Here is a 19,681-nt window from a genome sequence, read left to right as displayed (position 1 = left end):
AACAAACAAGCTTGTAAGCTAAAGCTGAACAAGGTTGGACAGCTAAAAAGTCTGGCCTTTCAATCACTCACGGACCTTTTCGCTCTCTCTCACGTTACACGTCGTCTCAACTCATTCAACTTATTGAACACCATCAATTCTACATCATGTCTGGATCAACAGGACTTAAAGGGTCTATCTGGGCTACGGGAGGTCGATCTCGGCTTCAGGGCTCTGTCCCTTCAGCACGCGCTTCGTCGCAACCTTCATCGCGACCAACGCCCCCGCCACCATCTGTCTCAGCACCTTTACCAAGCTCAATCTCAACTCCAGCACCTCTTTCGAGCTCAATCCCATCGTCAACACCTGCACCAAGCTCAATTCCCACTCCGGCACCTTTGCCGAGCTCAATTCCAGATTCGACACATTTGCCAAGCTCAGCTACAAGTTCGTCACGCTTGACTTCTTCTCAAGCTTTCCATCGCTTCGAACAAGCTTGTCAGAGGCTGCGATGGAAATTTGCCGATCTGAAAAACTCTTACGAGCGCGCTCTGCATCCGGAAAAGTTCGGATTCTCTGTGGGCGACGCCGAGAAGAATTTCAAGGTGGACTTTCATGAATTCTACACTTGGGTTGAGCAAGCGATTGTCCTTCTCCTTCTTGTCTTCAACATTGAGATTTCACCGAAAAGGTTTGGCATGGGAAAGAAACAGCAGCACCGATATCACGAGGAAGTTATCACCACCTTGGAAGATGCGACGTGTCCGCTGTACAAGGCGCTGGGAAGTGGTGAAGTGAACATGGCATTACGGAAGGCCAAGGAGCTTCGGAACAGGTGGAAAGATGCTGGCGAAGGAAAAGAGACGCCGCCGCTCAAGATGTATGACCTAACCTGGCTCGTAGGGCAGGTTCTGGCCGGGTTGGAGGTTGGATATGCGATTGGCGCCAAGAAGGTTGAGACAGATAACCAGGGGAGGTCTTGGGCTGATGACTTTGACGATGAGATGGTTATGGCTGTGGATGATGAGTGGGATTGGATGGTTGAGCCTATGGAATGGGAGAGTGTAAGCTAGGCAAATGATGTTGGTGAGAGCGTCAAAATGGTTTGAGACAGTAGATATGGGTTGTTCTGACTGGGTTAAAAGAAATAGACGCCAAAATACAAGCGAGATTGAGTATCATGCTACAAATAGACAACCGTCAACTATTAACCTCTCAAGATAAAGCAACCACAATTTATTTTCTATCAATTATCTACCCCCCAACTAATAACGTATCCCAGATACAAAACAAAAACAAGGTTGAATCAATCAAAGTAGTGAGAAAGACATCAAGTCATTCACAAGAAAGTAAAAAAGAGAACAAGAATCCAGCAAGTACATCAACGTCCTTTTGTAAGACAACCCGTTTACCACCCGAAACCCCAGCGCTTTCGAACATACGCAGACTCACGGTACGAAGGAGGCTCATAGGCAGGTGGCTCGTAGTATGGCTCCTTGATGCCGGTGGAGGTAGGAGCAGAAGCGGTATCGGTGGCCTTGCTTGTAGTAACGACAGTGGTGAAGGAGGAGAAACCAGTTGCTGCGTCGGCGCTCGAGTCGACGGAGAAGGTTGGCCAGCCATCGTCTGCAGAGCTTGGGGCGCCAAAGTCGTAATTGTGAGGAGGGTATGTTGGTTCGATGGGAAGAGATACGCGTGTTGTTGCGGCGGTGGACTGAGAGGCAGTTGACTCAATGGAAATCGAATCAGTTGTCTCAACTCCACCAGCTGTACCACCGGTGGTCGCTCCGGTCTCAGTCTCTGCGGTGGGAAGTGTAGTCTGCTCAACCACACCTGAAGTCACAGAGGTTCTCTCGGAAAGAGTTGACGTGAACGATCCAGCCAAAGCAGACGAGTCGATGCTCACATCGGCGGTACTATGAATGATGGTTGTGTTTTCATAGCTGTGAGTGTGTCTAGTCGATGTGCAGGAAGTAGTTGTCGACTCCTCGACCTCGGTAGTGCCAGTGGAAACGCCAGCGCTGGTAGATCCGGGGCTGGAACCGCTGCCAGTTGAATCAGTCTGAGAAGCCGAGGTCTCTGCGGTGACAGTCTCGATGGAGGTGACAGTTTTGACCTCGCTCTCAGAAGCAGTAGATGTGGATGTGCCAGAGGACTCGGAGATGGAGCCTTCGGTGGTTTCCCCTGAAGCAGAGGTGGACTCGGACTCGGACACGGTCAAAGTCTCGATGCTTGTCAAAGTGACTGAAGATGTGACCTGGGTAACACCAGTGACTTCAGAGGTGAAAACCTCAGTTGTCATAGAGCCTTGCTCAGTTCCACTGCTAGACTCTTCAATCTGAGAAGATGTAACGACGAGTTCGGTGCTCTCTTCTGAGGTAACAGACTCCTCAGCGGAGCTAGAGTAGACAGTTGAGATTGTCTCTGTGAAGGTGACCTGGCTGGTGAGGACAGACGTCAGAGTGGCCGTGGAAGCTTCTCCAGTGACTGTAGATGCCTCAGTGACTGCAGATGCCTCAGTGGCTGTAGATGCCTCAGTGCCTTCAGTCTCAGTAGACTTGCTCTGCTGGGGAACAATCCTGTCGGTGGTAGTGCTCTCAGTAGACACCGATTCAGTGCTAAGAGGAGTGGACTCTGAAGATTGTTCGGTCGAGCCTTGAGTGACGATGCTAGACTCACTTGTCTCTGAGAGCTGAGTAGTTCCGGATGCGAGAGCAGACGAATCAACACTCGGGACAATAGTGGGGAGAGTCTCAATATTCGTGACGGTCTCAGTGGTCGCCTCAGTCAAGGCCAGAGTAGTGGTAGAGTATCCGTACAGGCTAGACTCAGACTCCGACTCCGAGGTCTCACCTGCAAGAGCACTCGATCCAACCGAGACGCCAGACGACTCGGAGATAGTGATAGTGGTCTCGAAGCCAGAGACAGTAGAGGTAGAGGTGTAAGAACCAGTGACAGCGCTGGTGTTGGCAAACTTGGAGATCGTCGAGGCAACAGAAACAGTGGGCAGGGAGATAATCTCGGTGGTCTCAATGATAGAAGTCTCAGACACGATAACCGAAGATTCAGTCGGGAGCTTGATGATGGAGGATGTCTCGATGTACTCGGTCGAGGTACACTGCGATACAACAGAGTAACAGGACGCCGCACACTCTGTAACTGTCTCGGTAACAGTCACAGTGTCGCTCTGCGCATAAGCAGCTGTGGCCCTTGTACCAGTTAGTTAAAATTACACTCAACAAGAATGAGAAACACCTTACCAAAGCCCGACGAGGGCGAAGCGAGCGAGGAGAGACATGTTTAAGTCTCTCAGGGAAGAAGCGAAAGTGGTGAGTGTAAATATTAGGGAACAAAACGAGTGACGAAAAGGAGAGGGTCTGGTCTTAGTTCTGGATAGGCAAGACTTGACCTTTGTTGCTTTTCTTGCAAGCTCATCATCCCCTCTTTATACCTATTCTTCCTCTCACGAGGCCTCTCACAAGTCCGTTGTCATGTAACCCCTATCAATGTATCATGCCGTGATACCGGAGAGACCGCGAGGAAGGTATAATTAAAGGACATGGGAAGTATGTGTCGGTCCGCGTTGCACGTTTCGTATAGCCGTAGAGTTAATGTAATAGCCCTTCCGTCAGAATACCGTCCCTTCCCTTCGGGATCCGGCAATGCCATACTACTGATGCTTGTTTTGTCAACGGGAAACGTTTTGACGGGTAACTTCGTTACAGCTTATGCTTTGAGCCGAACGAGCATGCATCTCATACGGACAATACACTTCCAGTTAGATACTTCGGTAGGTACCTAATGTCAGAATACAAAGAAATTAGAAAAGCTGAGCTGGCAACTGAGAGTCAGTATAACGTCTCACAGTTACATCGAGTCACTTACACATTGACTAATTCCCTGTTTTCAGTCCAGATCTTTCTGCAGTATTTGTCAGAACTCATTGACGTTTCTTTTTTCGCCTTCTTTTAATTTCCCATTATGCGCGATCGTGACGCCGAACCTTGCGTCCACTCTGTGCAGGCGAGTTACACAAGCACAGACACATGATTCACATGTACAAGCTGATAAGAGTACGGTGGTACAATACTTAGGACCGAGGTCTCAGTTCAGTCATTGTTGGATGATGTGTATGCGTATTTAGAAACGTGGCGTTGACAAGCACGCGTATATACGGGAGCGTGCATGTGGCCGCATAACAATAGCGAAAGGGGACGTGAGAAAGCGAGAAGATCAGAGCATTTTACAGACCGTTTGTAGCTGCTATTAACAGAAGAAAGAACAAAAATTTGGCGGTCAAGTAAGATAGTAGTGCACGGCATGCTGCTGAGCGAGTCGAACGCAGGCCGCGGTCTTGGGTAGCTAGCCGAGACTGAGTGTCGGATGTTGAGCACGTTGCTGGGGGAGATTTTTGGTTTCACGGCATGATTGGAAAAGCTTGAGGTTGAGTGTTTTTTGTGATTTGTGTCATCCCAGAAACAAAGGAGATAGTTTGGTGCGGTGGTCCTCAAGAGTATCACAACAATTGGCCGGCGGAAGCGCAAGAGACGAAATTAGTAGTTCAGCACATGTTACTAAGACGAGGCTTCTTGGACTGTTTATTTTTGTGTCCTAAGACTTGGGAGGCCAACTTTTCTACTACCCACTAGGGGGGGCCAAAAGCAGTCGCTAACACTTTACAATGTCCATCTAGATGGAAGCTCGGAGGACCTTGAATGCATCCTCACGGGAGCCAGTGAAGCGAGCCTCGGCCGTCTTCCAGTTGATAACATTCCAGATGTTGTCAACATAGGCAGCCTTTCCGTTCAGGTACTAGTTGCACACCCATATTAGCACTGAATGGTCTGTAGCACTGTAACTGTAACTGCAACTTACCTGCAGGTAGTAGGCATGCTCCCACATATCGACGCCAAAAATGGGCACCTCCCCTCCCACGACAGGATCCTGGTCCTTGGTGGTAACGATACGCAAGCCCTGCGTGTCCTTGACCAGCCATCCCCAGCCGCTGCCCTGCAGTCCCAGCAGAGTCTTCTTGAAGGTCTCCTGGAAAGCCTCGATGCTGCCCCACGTCTTTGAGATCTCAGCGCCGAGCGTGGGGGCGCTGTCGGGCTTGGAGCCTGGAGAGCTGGAGGGGCAGAGGTTCTCCCAGAAGAGGGAGTGGTTGATGTGGCCGCCGCCGTTGAACTTGATGGCAGACTGGAGGGCGATCTGGCCGGCGATGTCGCTGGATGAAGTAGCGGTGGCGTAGTTCTTGAGGGCGGCGTTGAGGTTTGTTACGTAGGCTTGGTGATGCTTTGAGTGGTGAAGTTCCATGATTTGAGCCGAGATGCTGGGCTCAAGGGCCTTGGGGTGTGTTAGTCTAGTTGTTGGCGGGTGATGGGGATGAACTCACATCGTAGGCGTACGGCAGCGCCGGAAGAGAGTAGGTTCCAACAGACATGACTGAATAAGTTTGGATGTTGTCGGGGAGGATGTTATTGTCAGAGGCAAGGTCAGGTTTAGCGTTGACAGAGGAAGAAGATGTAGGTGATGTGAGATGGAGGAGGAGGAGGAGGAGGGGTAGGAGGGGAAACATGATGGAGGGAGAGATTGCGTCAGATCCGGCAGTTAGTAACGTATTTGTTATTGGGATAATAGATGGGTAGTAGATAGTGGGTGAATAGTTGGTGAGTTAGTGGTTAGAGTGCTCATCAAGGTACTTGTCGTTGTTGGTGTTTCGAGAGCATTTCCCCTCAAACTTGCTCACCCAAAAGTTACCCGATTCGGGAACAGCGCTAGGTCCTGGTGGCCTGTGATTGGTGAGTTTTGCATGAGCAGGTTTGACGGGAGGAACCGTGAGAGACTATGAGAAGAATGCTCAAACAGGTACTTACAGACCATAAGGGTATTCGATGGATATATCAACTATGGTACCTCTCTATCTTTGGCAATCATCATCAGAATATTCTACACTCTATACTTACAATGTGCGGACCTGAAAATACAAACCGTCCTCGAGGAGGTGCTCTCGTCTCCCTCAACCCTCCCACAAACTCTACCTCCTCCAGAATATGTGGTGATCTCGCCTTTCATACCCCCGGCAGTCCAGCAAGTTCAAACGCGACACACGCAAGACTCACTCCGAACGAAGAATGCAGTATAGACAAATTCTCTGATCTACATGTCATTATACAGTGGGTTTCCTTTACTTCTACCAGAATATCAGTCTGTGTTAACACGAGACAGTACCACTGGTGATTTGACAAGACACGCAAGCGATTGTGGTCTATTCCGCCAATTCTCGCTCCCAACATCACCCCCAACATCCAACAACTTTGTCGAATCACAACTCCAGGGACCACTGTCACTTGAAGTCGGGGGCGATGGAATCATTGGACGCCGTGTTTCTGTCTATTCGCGACTATCAACAGGCCAGAACAAAATCGTGGCAGAAGGCATCGTCGGCTTCAATTTTATGAGTCAAGAAATATCCGAAGAATCGTCTTGTCCATCGTCTCCTTCATCTTCACTCTAGTATAAACGGCGAACAGGTCAGGGATCAAGGTTGTTGAGATGCGTATCCAATTACGAATTGAGTTTTGGTGTCAAAGGGTTTTATTTTTATGTCTTTGCTTTTATCAAGGTTCTTATTGGCGGGCGTTATAAGTTGGCATTCGCCCGCAGTCAAGGGACAAGCGAGCTGGCTGTGGCATCATATCATGGGTCTTCTTTCAGTCTCCATACGCATGGGGGGGTTCGTTTGGCGTTTAATCAGCTGCATATATTGGTTACTCACTCACATTGTTTTCTCGTTCCTGATGTGTGCACTAGACTACGTGTTCCGCCGTACAGGCGATCAGGTACCTACGGGTCCTACGCCCTGCACTGAATCATGGATATTCACACAACTGCCGTATCCAAGGCAAACCAGATTCTCTTGTTCAGGAAAAGTCCCCGGTTTATCTGTCCAGGATTAACCGTCACTGAGGATGACGTTTCATTTGGTACGAATAGGCACTGATCAGCCAACACGTACCATGGTGGTCTTTTCTTCATCAACAACAACACATCAAAAAGTAAAAGCAAAGCAGAGACAACACTCCTACATAGAACAGCTAGCATCTCAGCTGAGTTGTTATCCACATAGAGACTAGACTGCCACTTCATAGGTAAGGGTTCAATTCCGCCTCGCCTAACCTGCGAGTTTGCGACTAATGCACAGCCACGCGCAGCCACAGGCCGCCTGCCAGCTCAAACCTCTCTCCACTTGGCTGCAAACCACGACCCATTCTCCATCTAGCCGCCGCCATGGTTTTGGTTTTGGTTTTGGTCTTGGTCTTGGTCGCGACTACGGATACAACACAAGCCAAGCCAAGATGGAGAACACGCCCTGGTTCGCCTTGAACATACTTCGTCATCCCTCCAACCATCCCTGATTCATGTTCAACAGTCTTACATATATAAAGTCTTCATCCCTCTCTCACCAATTCCACTCTAAATACGCCATCCATTGTTCTTTCCCACCGCTCTTTGTATCAACTGAACAATGCCTTTTGTCGCAAACACTCCCGAGTCTTATCTCGGTCGATCCGACTCAAAACTCGCTGACGGAACATGCTGCGGCCTGACATCAAACGGAAAACCATGTCGTCGCCCAGTCGTCCAGCAGAATCCCCCCAAGAAAACCGACAAGCGCAGACGCCCTGTCGCGCCTGATCCACGCGATGAAGGCTCTTACTGCTGGCAGCATCGCGAACAAGCAAACATTTCAGCCCAATCCAGTCCTGGCCCGCGACCTACTGCGACCCCCATCTTGGAAGGACGCACGAGCTTGGATACCTTGACGGATAGATTGGGATTGGTGGACCTAAACGAAAAGAAGCACGGCAATGGGAGACTCAACTCTTCGAAACCACAGTCGAAAAAGTCGTCTCTGCTGTGCTGCTTTTGCTTCTCGGTTCCTGAAGAAGATGAGGAACTAGAACGCCCACAACCACACCCCGTTCAGCACACATCCAACCAAGGACTAGCACCACAAGCCGTATCTGGCGGCAGGTCTTCCCGCAAATCACGTAAATCAACGAGCTCGCGGACAGCGACCATCAAAGATTTCATCCCCGACACTCTGGACACCACCACAGCCTCAGCGCTGATGACCGAGATGTCCCGTCCGTTCGGCAGTGGAGAAGAGCCTGGCTTCATCTACATGTTCTGGCTCACTCCTATGACCCAGTCCAAATCAGCTGCGCCCGTTGACGCAGCACGTTCCCTCCTAGCACCACCATCCCCAAACAACCAATCGCGCTCGCGAAGCGCAAGTAACGCTGTGCGCAATTACGCAGCTTCAGACCCAAACAGCTCTAAAAACACCATGCTTCTCAAGATCGGCCGCGCAGCCAATGTGCAGCGCCGACTGAACGAATGGCAACGCCAGTGCGGCCGCGAAGTTGAGCTCCTACGATACTACCCGTATATTCCTGGGTCGCAGGAATCTTCAGGTGTAGTCCCTCACATGACGCAGCACGTGCACCGTGTAGAGCGCTTGGTGCACCTCGAGCTTTCGGGAATGGGGTTCAAGGCGGATGCGGGCAAGTGTGCCGCTTGTGGTAGAGAGCATCGCGAGTGGTTCGAGGTACAAGCCACAAGAGATGGCATTAAAGCTGTCGATGATATCATCAGACGATGGATAGAATGGGATGAGACAAACTCATAAGTTTTCGCAGCATCATGTAACATAGATAAGCATTTATAGCCGGCGTTTGGGTTCATTTGAATACACAGAGTCACGATCCACAACCACGAGTCAAAAGTGAAATGTTACGTTCAACCAGATCCGGATCTACGGTCTCGGTATGCATTATATAAGTATTCCTTCCATGTCCCTTCCTTCCCTTCCGGTCTATCAAACAATCGCACCAATGCCATCCATCTGCTCATGAATCGTGAGAATCTTGAGAATCTCGCCCGAATAATGCATCTTCTAACTTAATTTCTGCCGTTACACAAATCGCACCTCGTCAAATAAGCCTGCCCTGACTTGAACGAGAGCAGCAAGCTCAAAGAGGAAGGATTGCAAGATAATCACGTTGGTAACAACGTGAGAGACCGACACAGTCGTTGTGTTCTCTCTTTGCTCTCTAGGCTGAGGGGTTTCTGGCTCGAGAGTTTCCACCTGTCGAGACTTCGGTCGAGGAGTCTCAGGCTCAGGCACCTCAACTTCATGGTCCTCGATTTCAGTGTTGATAGTCTTAGGTTGCTGTGCCTCGGCCTCATCCTCGGTTTCGGGATCCTTTGGTGCAGGCTCCTCTGCCTCCAACTCCTTGGTCTCTGACTGCTCGGTCTCTGACTGCTCGGTCTCTGACTGCTCGGTCTCTGACTGCTTGGTCTCTGACTCCTCGACCTCTGGATCCTTGGCTTCGGGTTCCTTGACCTCTGGATCCTTGGCTTCGGGTTCCTTGACCTCTGGATCCTCAACCTCAGACTCCTTGACCTCGTGTTCACTAGTCTCAGATGTCTCAGGTTCGTTGGCTTCCGGCTTTTGGGCTTCCGGCTCCTGTGTTTCTGGCTCCTTAGCAGGTTCATTTTCCTCGGGAACGTCGGCTATCTTGGCATCTTCATCTTCTGCCCCAGTAGACTTGGGCAGCTCAGCTGGTTCATGCACAGCCTCAGTAGGTTCGGCCTCAGAAGGTTGAACTTCAGTCTCGGTCTCGACACCTTCAGGCTTCGTTTCCTCGTCCTCCTTAACTTCGGTGGTAGGTTGCTCTGTAGTTTCAGTCACAGAATCCTCTGCTTCGTCTTTCTTGACGTCATCCAGTTCAGTTGAAACCTCTTCAGCGTGCTCTGGTTCTTCCTTCTTCGTATCATCCTGTTCAGCGGGAACTTCTTCAGAACGCTGTGGTTCATCCGCGGTTTGCGTCGGTTCGGGCACCAACTCTTTATCAGCCACAGTAGGAATAGGCTCGACTTCGACCTTTGGTAATCCCACCTTCTTAGAGAGGATAGTTTGGCCCATAGTCGCAAACTCAGCCGTCTGTCGAGAAATCACCTCTTCCCTAGCCTTCTGCGTTGGGTCGATAGTGTTCTGTATCCTCTCCGGAGAGTGAGTCAGCACTGGAGTGCCTCGTCCCTGACTAAGAGATGCCTCCTTTGCAGAACTCAGACCAGATTTTCCAGGGGTCGCATTTCCGCTGCCGGGCGTACGGCCAAGCTCCTTACGTCCTCGCGGGCTGGTCGTGCGGCTTGGGGTTCCCAATTCAGACAGAAGACGGTGCGCCAGGCCTTCCAGTGCCGACGGCCGGGAAGGGGATGCGTTGCGTGATGGCCCTTCGAAGCTGCGTCGATCAGGGGGGTCTTCACTTATGGGGGTCGGCCTTGGCGTGGGACCCGCATGGTGTAACATTGCATCCGCAGTCCTGAAGGCATCGCGTCGTTGTTGCACCAACTCGTCAAAGTGGGGAATGCTTCTCTTGTACGAAGCTACTTGTTCCTCCAATCGTCTGAGAACACTGAAAACACGCGGTAATGAAGCTTGGGACCACTGCGGTCGTTGGCGGCATTGTTCCATAGCTTGAAGTTGTTTTTGTTCTGCTGTCGGGGATGGAAGGTCTCCCAAGTCGTCGTCATCATCATCATCGCTCTCTGTGCCTTCTTCTCCTTCAGATGTACGTTTCTCCTTCTCGGCATCATCATAAATATAAGCGTTTGGATTACGAGTCAGCCATCCTTCGATTTTCATAAAACCGCAGACAGCCAAGTCAACGAGCGTCTCTGTCACAGAGAGGTTCGTCTCCACTTGATTAACAAAGAATGTCTCCAGAAGATCCAATAGCGAATTGAGAAGAGGATCGTCTGGCCGAAGAGTATGGTCTCCAACATCCTTAGGTGCTCCAGGAAGACTGTCAGGCAGCCTTGGGTTACTCGTAGACGCCCTCGGCGCGACAAGCTTCAGTGAACAAGGATGAGCTTCAAGTTTAGTCATAGTATCTCGAAGGACAAGCTGGTACACTTCATCAAAATCATCTTCGCCGCCTATTGTCCCTGCCAGCGACATGAAAAATTCTACTTCTTGCTCTTGTGCGCCAACGGTTCGGGTAGCATTCTGAATCGGCACGCTATCAGTCCTTAGAAGAGTAACGACAGCGTAGCGGTGATGTCGCTTGAGAATAGCCGACACCAATTGCAACGTAACATGAATCGTTTGTTGATTCCGTGATCTCAAACATGCGAGAATAAGATCAACCAGGTTAAAGAGCAGAGGGGTCGCAGCCGGCTCTGCCCTCTCCGCCAACATTGTGGCTAAATCCATCGACTTTCGCTTGCGAGCCTTACTGACAGACGAGCTGGAGCCAGGTCGAGCGGAGGCAATGTTATCAGGCAATGCTAAAAGGTAGTGGAGGATAAGGTTGATCATGTCAGGGTGGTCAAGAGATTCTAGGATACGGCGAAGATAAGTCAAAACAGCTACTGACGAGCCTCCGTCAATATCAGAGGATTCAAGCAGCGAGGGGTATCTTGGTTGTCAGCAGGGTTCGCAAAGAAGTATAAGGCAACTTACAATAACTGTTGCAAGAAAATAACTTGAAAGTGCTCCAACAGCGTCGACTTGACCTCAACCGATCGACAGTGGTTCAAGACGTCTTGCCAGAACAATAGGTGAGATAGGAAAACGTCAAGGTGGGATTGAAACTCGGGGGAGCATGAGCTAATGACTTCGTAGTTGGATGCAGGGTGTTCGTAATCGGAGAATGCGAGAATAGGGGGTAGGTTATGAGGGAGATGGTCAACGACCAGTTTGCGGCTTAGCTGGCTGTACAAGGCGCCAAGACCTGTCGCCATCAAGGTCGACAAGTCGCTTTCGACAATCCATTGTTCCAGAGGTCCTGAACTCGACGCTGCTTCGATAATGTAGAGCAATCCTGTTCGCGCAAAGTCACCCACTTTTCCCTCATGATGAATGTATTCCATGAGGATATAGAAGAGAGGAAAGTCGGCCTTTTGGGTCCTTCCAACAAAGGCATCGCGGTTTCTGTCTTCCTTCTCCCTGTTCTGGAGCGCCACGCCGCGATGCGTCTTGAACCATGATGGGAGAATGCTTGGGTCCAGCCGGATCTTGGTGGTGATGTTGAAGGCAAGTTCGACGACACGCGACTCAGTATCGAGGCCCAGTCGCACACTGTTGACACCAGTAATTCGCACGAGGAGGTTTGTCAGACTAGAAGAAAAGGTCTGGTTCTCGACAAAGGCTTCCTCCTCACTTTCGATCAGGGTCGCAAAGAAAAGGACAGCCTCCTTAATGATCCATTCGTTATATGAAGTCGTAGCGATCTTGCCGATGGGGACGTAAATTTGCTTGATGGAGCAGTATTGAATACACGGATGCGGTAACGGTCGTCGACTCTCGTCGCTGAGGATGTTGGTGAGTTCTTGGAGGCGGATTTCCAGGGTTTCTGCAGCGTCACTATCGCGAGACAGGTTGGACGACGCTCTCCATGCGTTCTGCAGTGGTTAGTGCTTGTCGGGGATGGAGGGCTTCCGCTGGTGCCTCACTAATAAGCGGCTGTACTGTTTTTCGAATCGCTGTAATCGTTTCGCGGGATCCTGTCCGAGGTCCTTGCGGGAGCCCCCAGATGAGAGAGGGCTCAATAAGCGCGACCACTATGAAGGACGATTAGCTGAAGGTCTTGGCTGCGGTAGTGGCTTTCGATGAGGCACTCACGAAATCCATGGCGATATTGGATGCATCTCCCGGCGACTATATCTAGAGCAAAAAGGTCACCTTGACCACATAACGGCACTGCGCAGGTTACTCCAAGTTGTTGTGTTGAGAGCTGTCGTCTGTCTCCTGGGTCGATGGACAACTGAGTGGGCGTGTGGCGTCAGACTGTGGCTCGACAGGGGGTGTGGCGGTGGTTTAGGGTAGGGAGTTGCGACCCCTTTTCAGTTTATGTCCTCCGGTTAAGAACTGCAGATCATGAGGACAGTTCTTCAATTTATTTTTCTATCATTATATTCGAACTACAATTATGTCTAAACGTGATATCAATATTGAAAGAAACCCAGAGTGTTATCGTGCAGATGGCTAGTCATCTGTTTAGTTTGTTCCCTTATCGAACCCATCAATCTTGAGACAGGGTAAATGAACCAGGGTTTTGCTGGGCAAGAAGAGTATTAAACACTGAAGTCGAAAGTTGCCATGAATTCATAATTTGAAAGTGGTCTAGACTGATTAGTTTGTTTACTCTCATCATAAACTTATGTCTTATACGCTCAACCACACTCCTTCCATAGACCCTTAAACATGCACACACTCTACTCAAAACCTATGGCTAATGTAACTACCAAAAAGCAACCACCCAACTCTTCTCATATCACAGCCCAACAGTTGTAATTGCATACAACTAAGAAACTTCTTCTCTTCAAATCTATACATGTTTCATGACTTAGGTGTAAACAATGCAGATCCCCATAAAGGACACCACCATTCAATAATAGGCAAACAACATAACAAAGGCACTACTTTTATTCGCTACTAGCGCTATCCAACAGCAGCCTGCCGAACTCGAACTATATAACCGCTGGCTTTCTACCACAGCCATAGATCACCCAATACATGCAAGTCAAATCCTCAACCCAAACATGGAACATGCTCGTGTAGCGATCATCTGGGGCTTGTCGGGTCACCGTTGCTGCCGCTGCCGCTGCTACCGCCACCGCTGGCCCTGGCGCGACTTGCCCAGATGTGCTTAACCCGGTAAGAGTCCATGGGGGGTGATGCGTATTCTTCGCCGCTGGACTGCGTGAAACCACTGATGTTGCTGAGCATACTTGAACTGCGTCCACGTGAGCGGTTCATGCGCGGCTCGAATGGGGGAGCAGTTGGAGGAGGCTGCCAAGGGGACAGAGACGGGAGCGTGGGAGCCGAAGCCGAAGGGAGCATGTTGTCAGAAGCGGACCAAAGACCGGTTGGGTAGTGAGGAGGAACTGTAGGATCAGGGTTCCACGTGCTCGAAGTCGCAGGCTGGAAAGGTGGTCCAAGCTGTGGGTGGCCAGCGTCGAGAGGCGGCATCATTTCGTATGACATGCCATTGCCCGAGGTCATAAACTCGTGCATACTCATCAACTGCATTTGAAAGTGCCGGATCTCCTCGCTCTTGCCGGCATTGTCGGCACGGACATGGGCCAGTCGCTCGTTGTAGTTAGCTTCGATGCCGGCAACATGACCTTGCCAGTGAGAACGCTGTTGGTTACGTCGTTCCGCCTCGTCTAAACCACGGTTGTTCGCATCGTTGATATTGGCAAGCTCGTTCTCAACCTTGGCAATACGCGTGGCAACCTTGTTTCGACGGGTGTTGAGGTTTGACTTCTCGACTTCCTTGGCTTTGATCTCCTTCTCCAGACCAGCCTTGTACTCCTTGAAGGCCTTTTGCGCTGTCTCGAAAACCTTCTTCTCACTGCTGAACTGCTTCTCGACCTTCTTTTTACGTTCGGCGAGTTCAGGAGCAGTGTCAAAGTTTTTGAGTTGCTCAGTAAGCTGCTGAGTGTCACGCTCTGCCTGGGCTTTCTGGGTTTCTTGCTGACGAATTTTCTGTCGATACTTTTCATCATGGTTTCCAGCCGAGGAGAGCTGATTGTCCGTCAACTCGTTGTCCTTTCGCAGTGCGTTGGCGCGGTTTTTATACTCCTTCCGCAGGGTCTTGAGGCGGGACTTCTCTTCGCTGAGCTTAGCCTCCACCGCGGCAATCGATGTTCTCAATGTCGTGGCAGGCGAGTCGGGATGAAGAGAGCGCTGGGCATTAGTCACAGGAGGTGGGACGCCGTCGGTCTCACGCTGAGTGGCCTGAACAGTTCTGATACTGGTTGAGAACAGAACTTCATCAGTTTGGCTATCGAGAAATTCACAGACGTATTTAGATGCGGGCCTGAGTCCGTAGATATCGCCTGTCCAGCGCACACCTTCATGCGAATTTTCAGGAGACTCCTCGATTGGAAACATGCGTGTAGGCTGCCAAACAGCATTGTTGACTCTAACGTAGAATGGCTTGGAGGTATCGATGTTGGCGGGTCTCGAATCCTCACCGGAGGATTCGACAGAGCGGGTCTCGTCGTCGTCGATTTCGGGAAAATAGCTGGTGTTAAAACATACTTCATCGCTGCCAATGTAGGATATCCAAATTTGGTTGGGCTGGTTGTTGAATGGGGCATTGCCAAGATTGTGAATGTCGGTAGCATTTGTCCCAGCTGACTCTGAAGCTGCATGGGACAACTCATACTCCTTCACCACCACAATTTTGGTGCTTGCCAATGCTGCCCAAAGCGGTTGCTGAAGACGAACTTGTGTGCTTTGCTTTCTTCTTTTTTTGGTTGTGGGTGCCGTAGACGTTGTCGCCGTCGTTGATGATAACCCAGTTTCAGTATCAGGCGTTAAAAATCCCCCTTCATTGGTCGTGTCGCCAGCCACAGTAGATGACTTTCCGGCCTCCGGATCACTGGCACCAACGGAAGCGTTGGCCTTTTCACGCCTTAAATACCATTCTCGGATATATCGTACGATGCCTTGGGTCAGGATATGTATAGCTAGAACACTCCTGACCCATCCATAGGCACTCATTTTATCATATGTGGTGGAAGTAGCTTCGAGTGAACTGCTGAAAACATTGGGCATCTGCCAATGCTCAGGTATATGACGAGCCACACGGCCCCAATGATTCTTAGTCCCTCGGAGCAGATGATGGCCTATCACCCACGTGAAGCATGTGGTAAGTCCCCTAGAAGTTCCATCTCTTGCGCTCGTTCCCCCTCCTAGAGTGATAGCAATAACTGGCTTGGCGAAATCCAGAATAGCGTCCTGGATTGGACCCCACAGAAAGAGCCATATCAGTAGAAAGAAAAAGTCGACGCACAAAACTGTCACAAGAGAGGGCATAGTCGAGTTGCCATCAAAAATCTCGGCAAGGTTAATATTCATGCCGGAACTAGTGGTGACGGGAGGAACAAATGTAAGGAACGTAAAGATGGTGTAAATAACGGTAAGTGAAAGCGATGGAACATGCATAAGAATGATGAGAATAGCGAGCGTGTCCTGCATGGGAAGCGACTTGAGAACAGTGGTTGCGAGGTCGAACGGACCCGAGTCGCGGTGGACATCGGCGTTCTTCATGGCATTGACGTCGATCTGGCGGTGGCTAGAGTCGACACCACTGGGGCCAGTGGTGGTGGAGGAGTCGGAGGACATCTCGGAGACAGCGTCGAGAGAGGAGCGTCGGTGGTCGTCGTTGCGAACGTCGTTGGTTGCATCATAGACACACTGCTTGTAGGGGCTGTTGGCGTGACCGTTGACAGGCGTCGGCTGTCCAGGGGCACCAGAAGCACCTTGGTCAGATCGTCGGGCAGAGTTGTCGAGCTGTCCTGAGCCCTTTTTGTCGTTGGAACGCTTGGCAGGGCCTACAAGCCCATTCTCATGGCGATTGTCGCGGTGACTGGCGGCGCCTTGCTGTCGCTTACTCGAACCTGGAGCGCGAGGCATGCGCAACGACTTGTCTTGCTGCCACAGTCTGTCGAACCTGAGGACCACGTGGGAACAGGACCGGCAGCCGGGACAAGCCTTTCGAAGTCAAGGGCTTGGAACTGGAAGTTGGCGACTCGAGCGATATGGCGTCTTGGCCGTTTAACACGATACGGCGGGCAGAAGGTGGGATCTCGGGAAGATAGAAGGTAGAGTTGGGAGGCGGACCGTTGCGAAAAGAGAGTTCGAGGCCGACATATGCGTTCGGGTTGGTAACGGTCGTAACGGAACAAAGACACGACGAGGCAATGCTAAGATCAAACGATAAGGGCGATGACAGAAGAGGGGAACTACCGTCAAGTCAAGTCAACTTCAACGAGCAAAGCAAAACCTGCTAAGATCGGCCGAGGGGCCGCAGAAAGCAGGTAATGTTGCAACGAGATTTGACTGGTTACGACGTGGATTTACAGTGGGATTTTGATACAGAATATTGGATGGTAAGAGAAAAGAAAAAAAAAAGTAATGCAAGGTAGTGGTTGTTGTTGGTGGTGGAGGTGGAGGTGGGAGATTTTTTGGCTGTCAAAGCCAGGCTCGTGCTTGCGGAAGAACTCGAGTCGAGGTATTGAAAAGGAAACAGAAAGGAATGGAGTGGCCGAACGCAAAAAGGATAATGGAAGGGTGGACGTGGACGGGGACGGGAACGGGAATAGCGGGGTGCGAGGACGCGCACTGTACCCTACGCGGCTGTTTCTGGCGCTCTTTGAGTGCTGGAACCCACTACAGTCTTAGTGGCTCGCATGATTCCAGGGCTCCAGTCGCCAATGGATGGGGCAGTCTATTCCAAGGTGCGCGCTAAAGGCGCGTTAAAGAGGATATCAGTGGAGTTGTTGGCTGAATTGGAGAGTACAGTTGTGCTGATGAGAGCTGAAAGGTGTCAATGGTGACTTGAATGGGGATGACCAGGACAACGAATAGCTTCAATAAAAGATGGATCAATTACGATAGGATTTTGGCGTCTTGAATGCCAACGGATCAGGTACCCAGGAACAAGGTTGTGTTGGTTGAGATGAGGCGCTACGCTGGACAGCTTGGCTGGCAGGTCTACCTCCATACAAGCTCATGATCTACCTACTACTAATCCGTCAAGTTAATGATTGAGTTTAGAGTTGAACGCCATTGCCTCCATACAGAAAATATCCGTTGGAAAACTGCGCCGTCTTGGCTTTGTCCAGTAGTTTTTCTCAAGTAAAAACAACCAGACGATTGAAGAGGAAGAGGAGTCACATGCTCCACCATGAAACACTCCGTGCGTCTTACTGTGTGAACCCTGCTTTTTAGCAGAGATGAGTTGAGGCGAAAGAAGGTAAATTATTGGCAGGGACCAAAGTCTTTGTCCACATTCGTCACGAAGGAGACAGAAATGCTGACCTTGGGATTATCACCATCGACACGTTGGTTTGAATCCAAACCCTTGGCTTGGCTTACCCTCGCCTGGCCTCGCCTGGCATCTATCTCGATAATACATCAACAAGAACAAATGCATCACATCGCGTGCGCACGCCATCGCTTACAAGCTCTGTAAACAAGCAAGTATTGGCCAGGGTACACCCCGGCTCTGCCGTGCTCCTACTGTAGGGCTTCTCCGCAATGCAAGAAAAGAACATCACTAATTGCAGCCTCATCTCGTGGTTAACATCATCACTAAGACTGTACAGTGTCGTCAAAAGAGCTAGAATCTCTTCCTCGGTAGACTCCGATACGCACATGCCGGACCAAGTTGGACGAATGAGCCAGAGAATCGCCCCCCCAAATGTTAATCTTTAAGCTAGGTAGCTAGCTGTCTCCAGTCTCCCTCTTAATTTTGGAACAGCGGCCGATACCTTGGAAGCGACGCAAGAGAATTCACTGACGTCGTGGGCGCCACGGGCTGCCCATTGTGGGAAAGGCCCTGAGCTGGCTCAAGGGGAAATATTTTAGACAAGCGGGCATGGATTGGTCAACTCTTTCCAAGGGTCGCTAAACTGCACGACAAGGGCACGACACGGACACAAACATGGATGGGCATGACATGGCCATGAAAGTCGAAAACACAATACAATGAAACAACAGAGTGAAGGAAGCGGCTCTTATACTCAGTCAGAGCTGGAGAGGCTCTACACCTTTGATGCCACAACAATCCACAAGCTGCAAATCATGCTGCAAGACCCCATCGAGTTTATCGGAATCTCCCAACTTAAGCAACAACTAACAACTATTTCCCGACTCACCGATAATGATCAACTCCCCAGGACGGTACTTGAGTCATTAGACTCAGTCCAGGATTTACTTTCGGCAGTTTTTCTTGGCCCGTTTCTTGGTCTAATTTAATGTCCCGCTTTTTATCATGTCCTTTTGCAACGATCAAGAGCGAACTTGGTCTCGATATGGACAAAAGCCGATCAACAAGGGCAACAATTTTGAGCTTGGTTACATTGAAAGATTTGCAGGCCATTCCCTGGCAGATGCACACACAAGTCTTTAACGTACCCCACTTGTGCAGAATGAAGCTGTCGGTCCGTTAATACAAGTGAAAAGAAAATGCGCAGTTGGACTTGCAGAAATTTGTAACTACCTCTCAAGCATTGCCTGCCTGTTTTTGACACACCGTTCAGGAAGCTCGAAATTCCCCTTTATATCAGTGGTTGACAGCCACTGGTTGTACACATCAACACCACAAAACCCCTCTTCCATGTGTCGTCAGTTGACGACTAAAAACGCTGATCATCCAACCCACATAGGTTTATTTACGAAGAGATCATCGCACTGTGATCTGCTGCCACGACTCAAACGGCCGTGCTTGCTTTGCTTATGCGAGCCCACTGCTGACTCTTGTCCATTCACAAACCGAGAATAGACTTCAACGAAGCCAAGCTCAAAATGTTTACTCTGTACGAGATGAACACAATGCAGTCATTTATATCGTCCTCGTTTTCATGCACAGCTTTTTCGAGGCCGATCAAGTAGGCCGGCCAACAGGTCATAGGATTGTGGCCATTTATCGCCATGGATTGTCTCAATGGGCATCAACCCCACGATCTCATTACTACAAACGAACAACATCATGATGGAGCGCGATAATCGCTACTACCCTGCTACGTAGTAAATCGCAGCACCACGTTTAGGTCTTGGCTTTATCCCTATCGATGGGGGCGATCTGTTTGGCTGCCACCCCTCGTCGGCACT

The 19,681-nt window shown here is 50.3% G+C and overlaps 6 protein-coding genes across 6 annotated transcripts, besides 1 other annotated feature; 2 read left to right on the top strand and 4 right to left on the bottom strand.

Moving 5' to 3' along the window:
* Positions 1–146: 146 nt before the first annotated feature.
* Positions 147–1,052, top strand: FPSE_05144 (uncharacterized protein; the record flags this gene model as incomplete). Its single annotated transcript, XM_009258262.1, has 1 exon — positions 147–1,052. The coding sequence occupies one exon, from the start codon at positions 147–149 to the stop codon at positions 1,050–1,052; it is 906 nt and encodes a 301-aa protein (XP_009256537.1).
* A 335-nt stretch (positions 1,053–1,387) lies between these two features.
* Positions 1,388–3,277, bottom strand: FPSE_05143 (uncharacterized protein; the record flags this gene model as incomplete). The annotated part of the gene is made up of 2 exons (XM_009258261.1): positions 1,388–3,188; positions 3,240–3,277. The coding sequence occupies 2 exons, from the start codon at positions 3,275–3,277 to the stop codon at positions 1,388–1,390; spliced, it is 1,839 nt and encodes a 612-aa protein (XP_009256536.1).
* Positions 3,278–4,668: 1,391 nt separating this feature from the next.
* Positions 4,669–5,554, bottom strand: FPSE_05142 (uncharacterized protein; the record flags this gene model as incomplete). Its single annotated transcript, XM_009258260.1, has 3 exons — positions 4,669–4,791; positions 4,855–5,322; positions 5,372–5,554. The coding sequence occupies 3 exons, from the start codon at positions 5,552–5,554 to the stop codon at positions 4,669–4,671; spliced, it is 774 nt and encodes a 257-aa protein (XP_009256535.1).
* Positions 5,518–5,546: a microsatellite.
* Positions 5,555–7,504: 1,950 nt separating the features above from the next.
* On the top strand, positions 7,505–8,671 carry FPSE_05141 (uncharacterized protein; the record flags this gene model as incomplete). Its single annotated transcript, XM_009258259.1, has 1 exon — positions 7,505–8,671. One exon carries the CDS (start codon positions 7,505–7,507, stop codon positions 8,669–8,671), a length of 1,167 nt encoding a protein of 388 aa, XP_009256534.1.
* Positions 8,672–8,956: 285 nt separating this feature from the next.
* On the bottom strand, positions 8,957–12,682 carry FPSE_05140 (uncharacterized protein; the record flags this gene model as incomplete). The annotated part of the gene is made up of 4 exons (XM_009258258.1): positions 8,957–11,468; positions 11,513–12,453; positions 12,505–12,612; positions 12,674–12,682. The coding sequence occupies 4 exons, from the start codon at positions 12,680–12,682 to the stop codon at positions 8,957–8,959; spliced, it is 3,570 nt and encodes a 1,189-aa protein (XP_009256533.1).
* Positions 12,683–13,615: 933 nt separating this feature from the next.
* On the bottom strand, positions 13,616–16,480 carry FPSE_05139 (uncharacterized protein; the record flags this gene model as incomplete). The annotated part of the gene is made up of 1 exon (XM_009258257.1): positions 13,616–16,480. The coding sequence occupies one exon, from the start codon at positions 16,478–16,480 to the stop codon at positions 13,616–13,618; it is 2,865 nt and encodes a 954-aa protein (XP_009256532.1).
* Between the last annotated feature and the right edge of the window lie 3,201 nt (positions 16,481–19,681).

Source organism: Fusarium pseudograminearum, chromosome 1 (genome assembly GCF_000303195.2).
Source record: "Fusarium pseudograminearum CS3096 chromosome 1, whole genome shotgun sequence".
Lineage (NCBI taxonomy): Eukaryota > Fungi > Ascomycota > Sordariomycetes > Hypocreales > Nectriaceae > Fusarium > Fusarium pseudograminearum.
The sequence above is the reverse complement of the archived record's forward strand: the minus strand, read 5'-3'. Positions and strand labels throughout refer to the sequence as shown.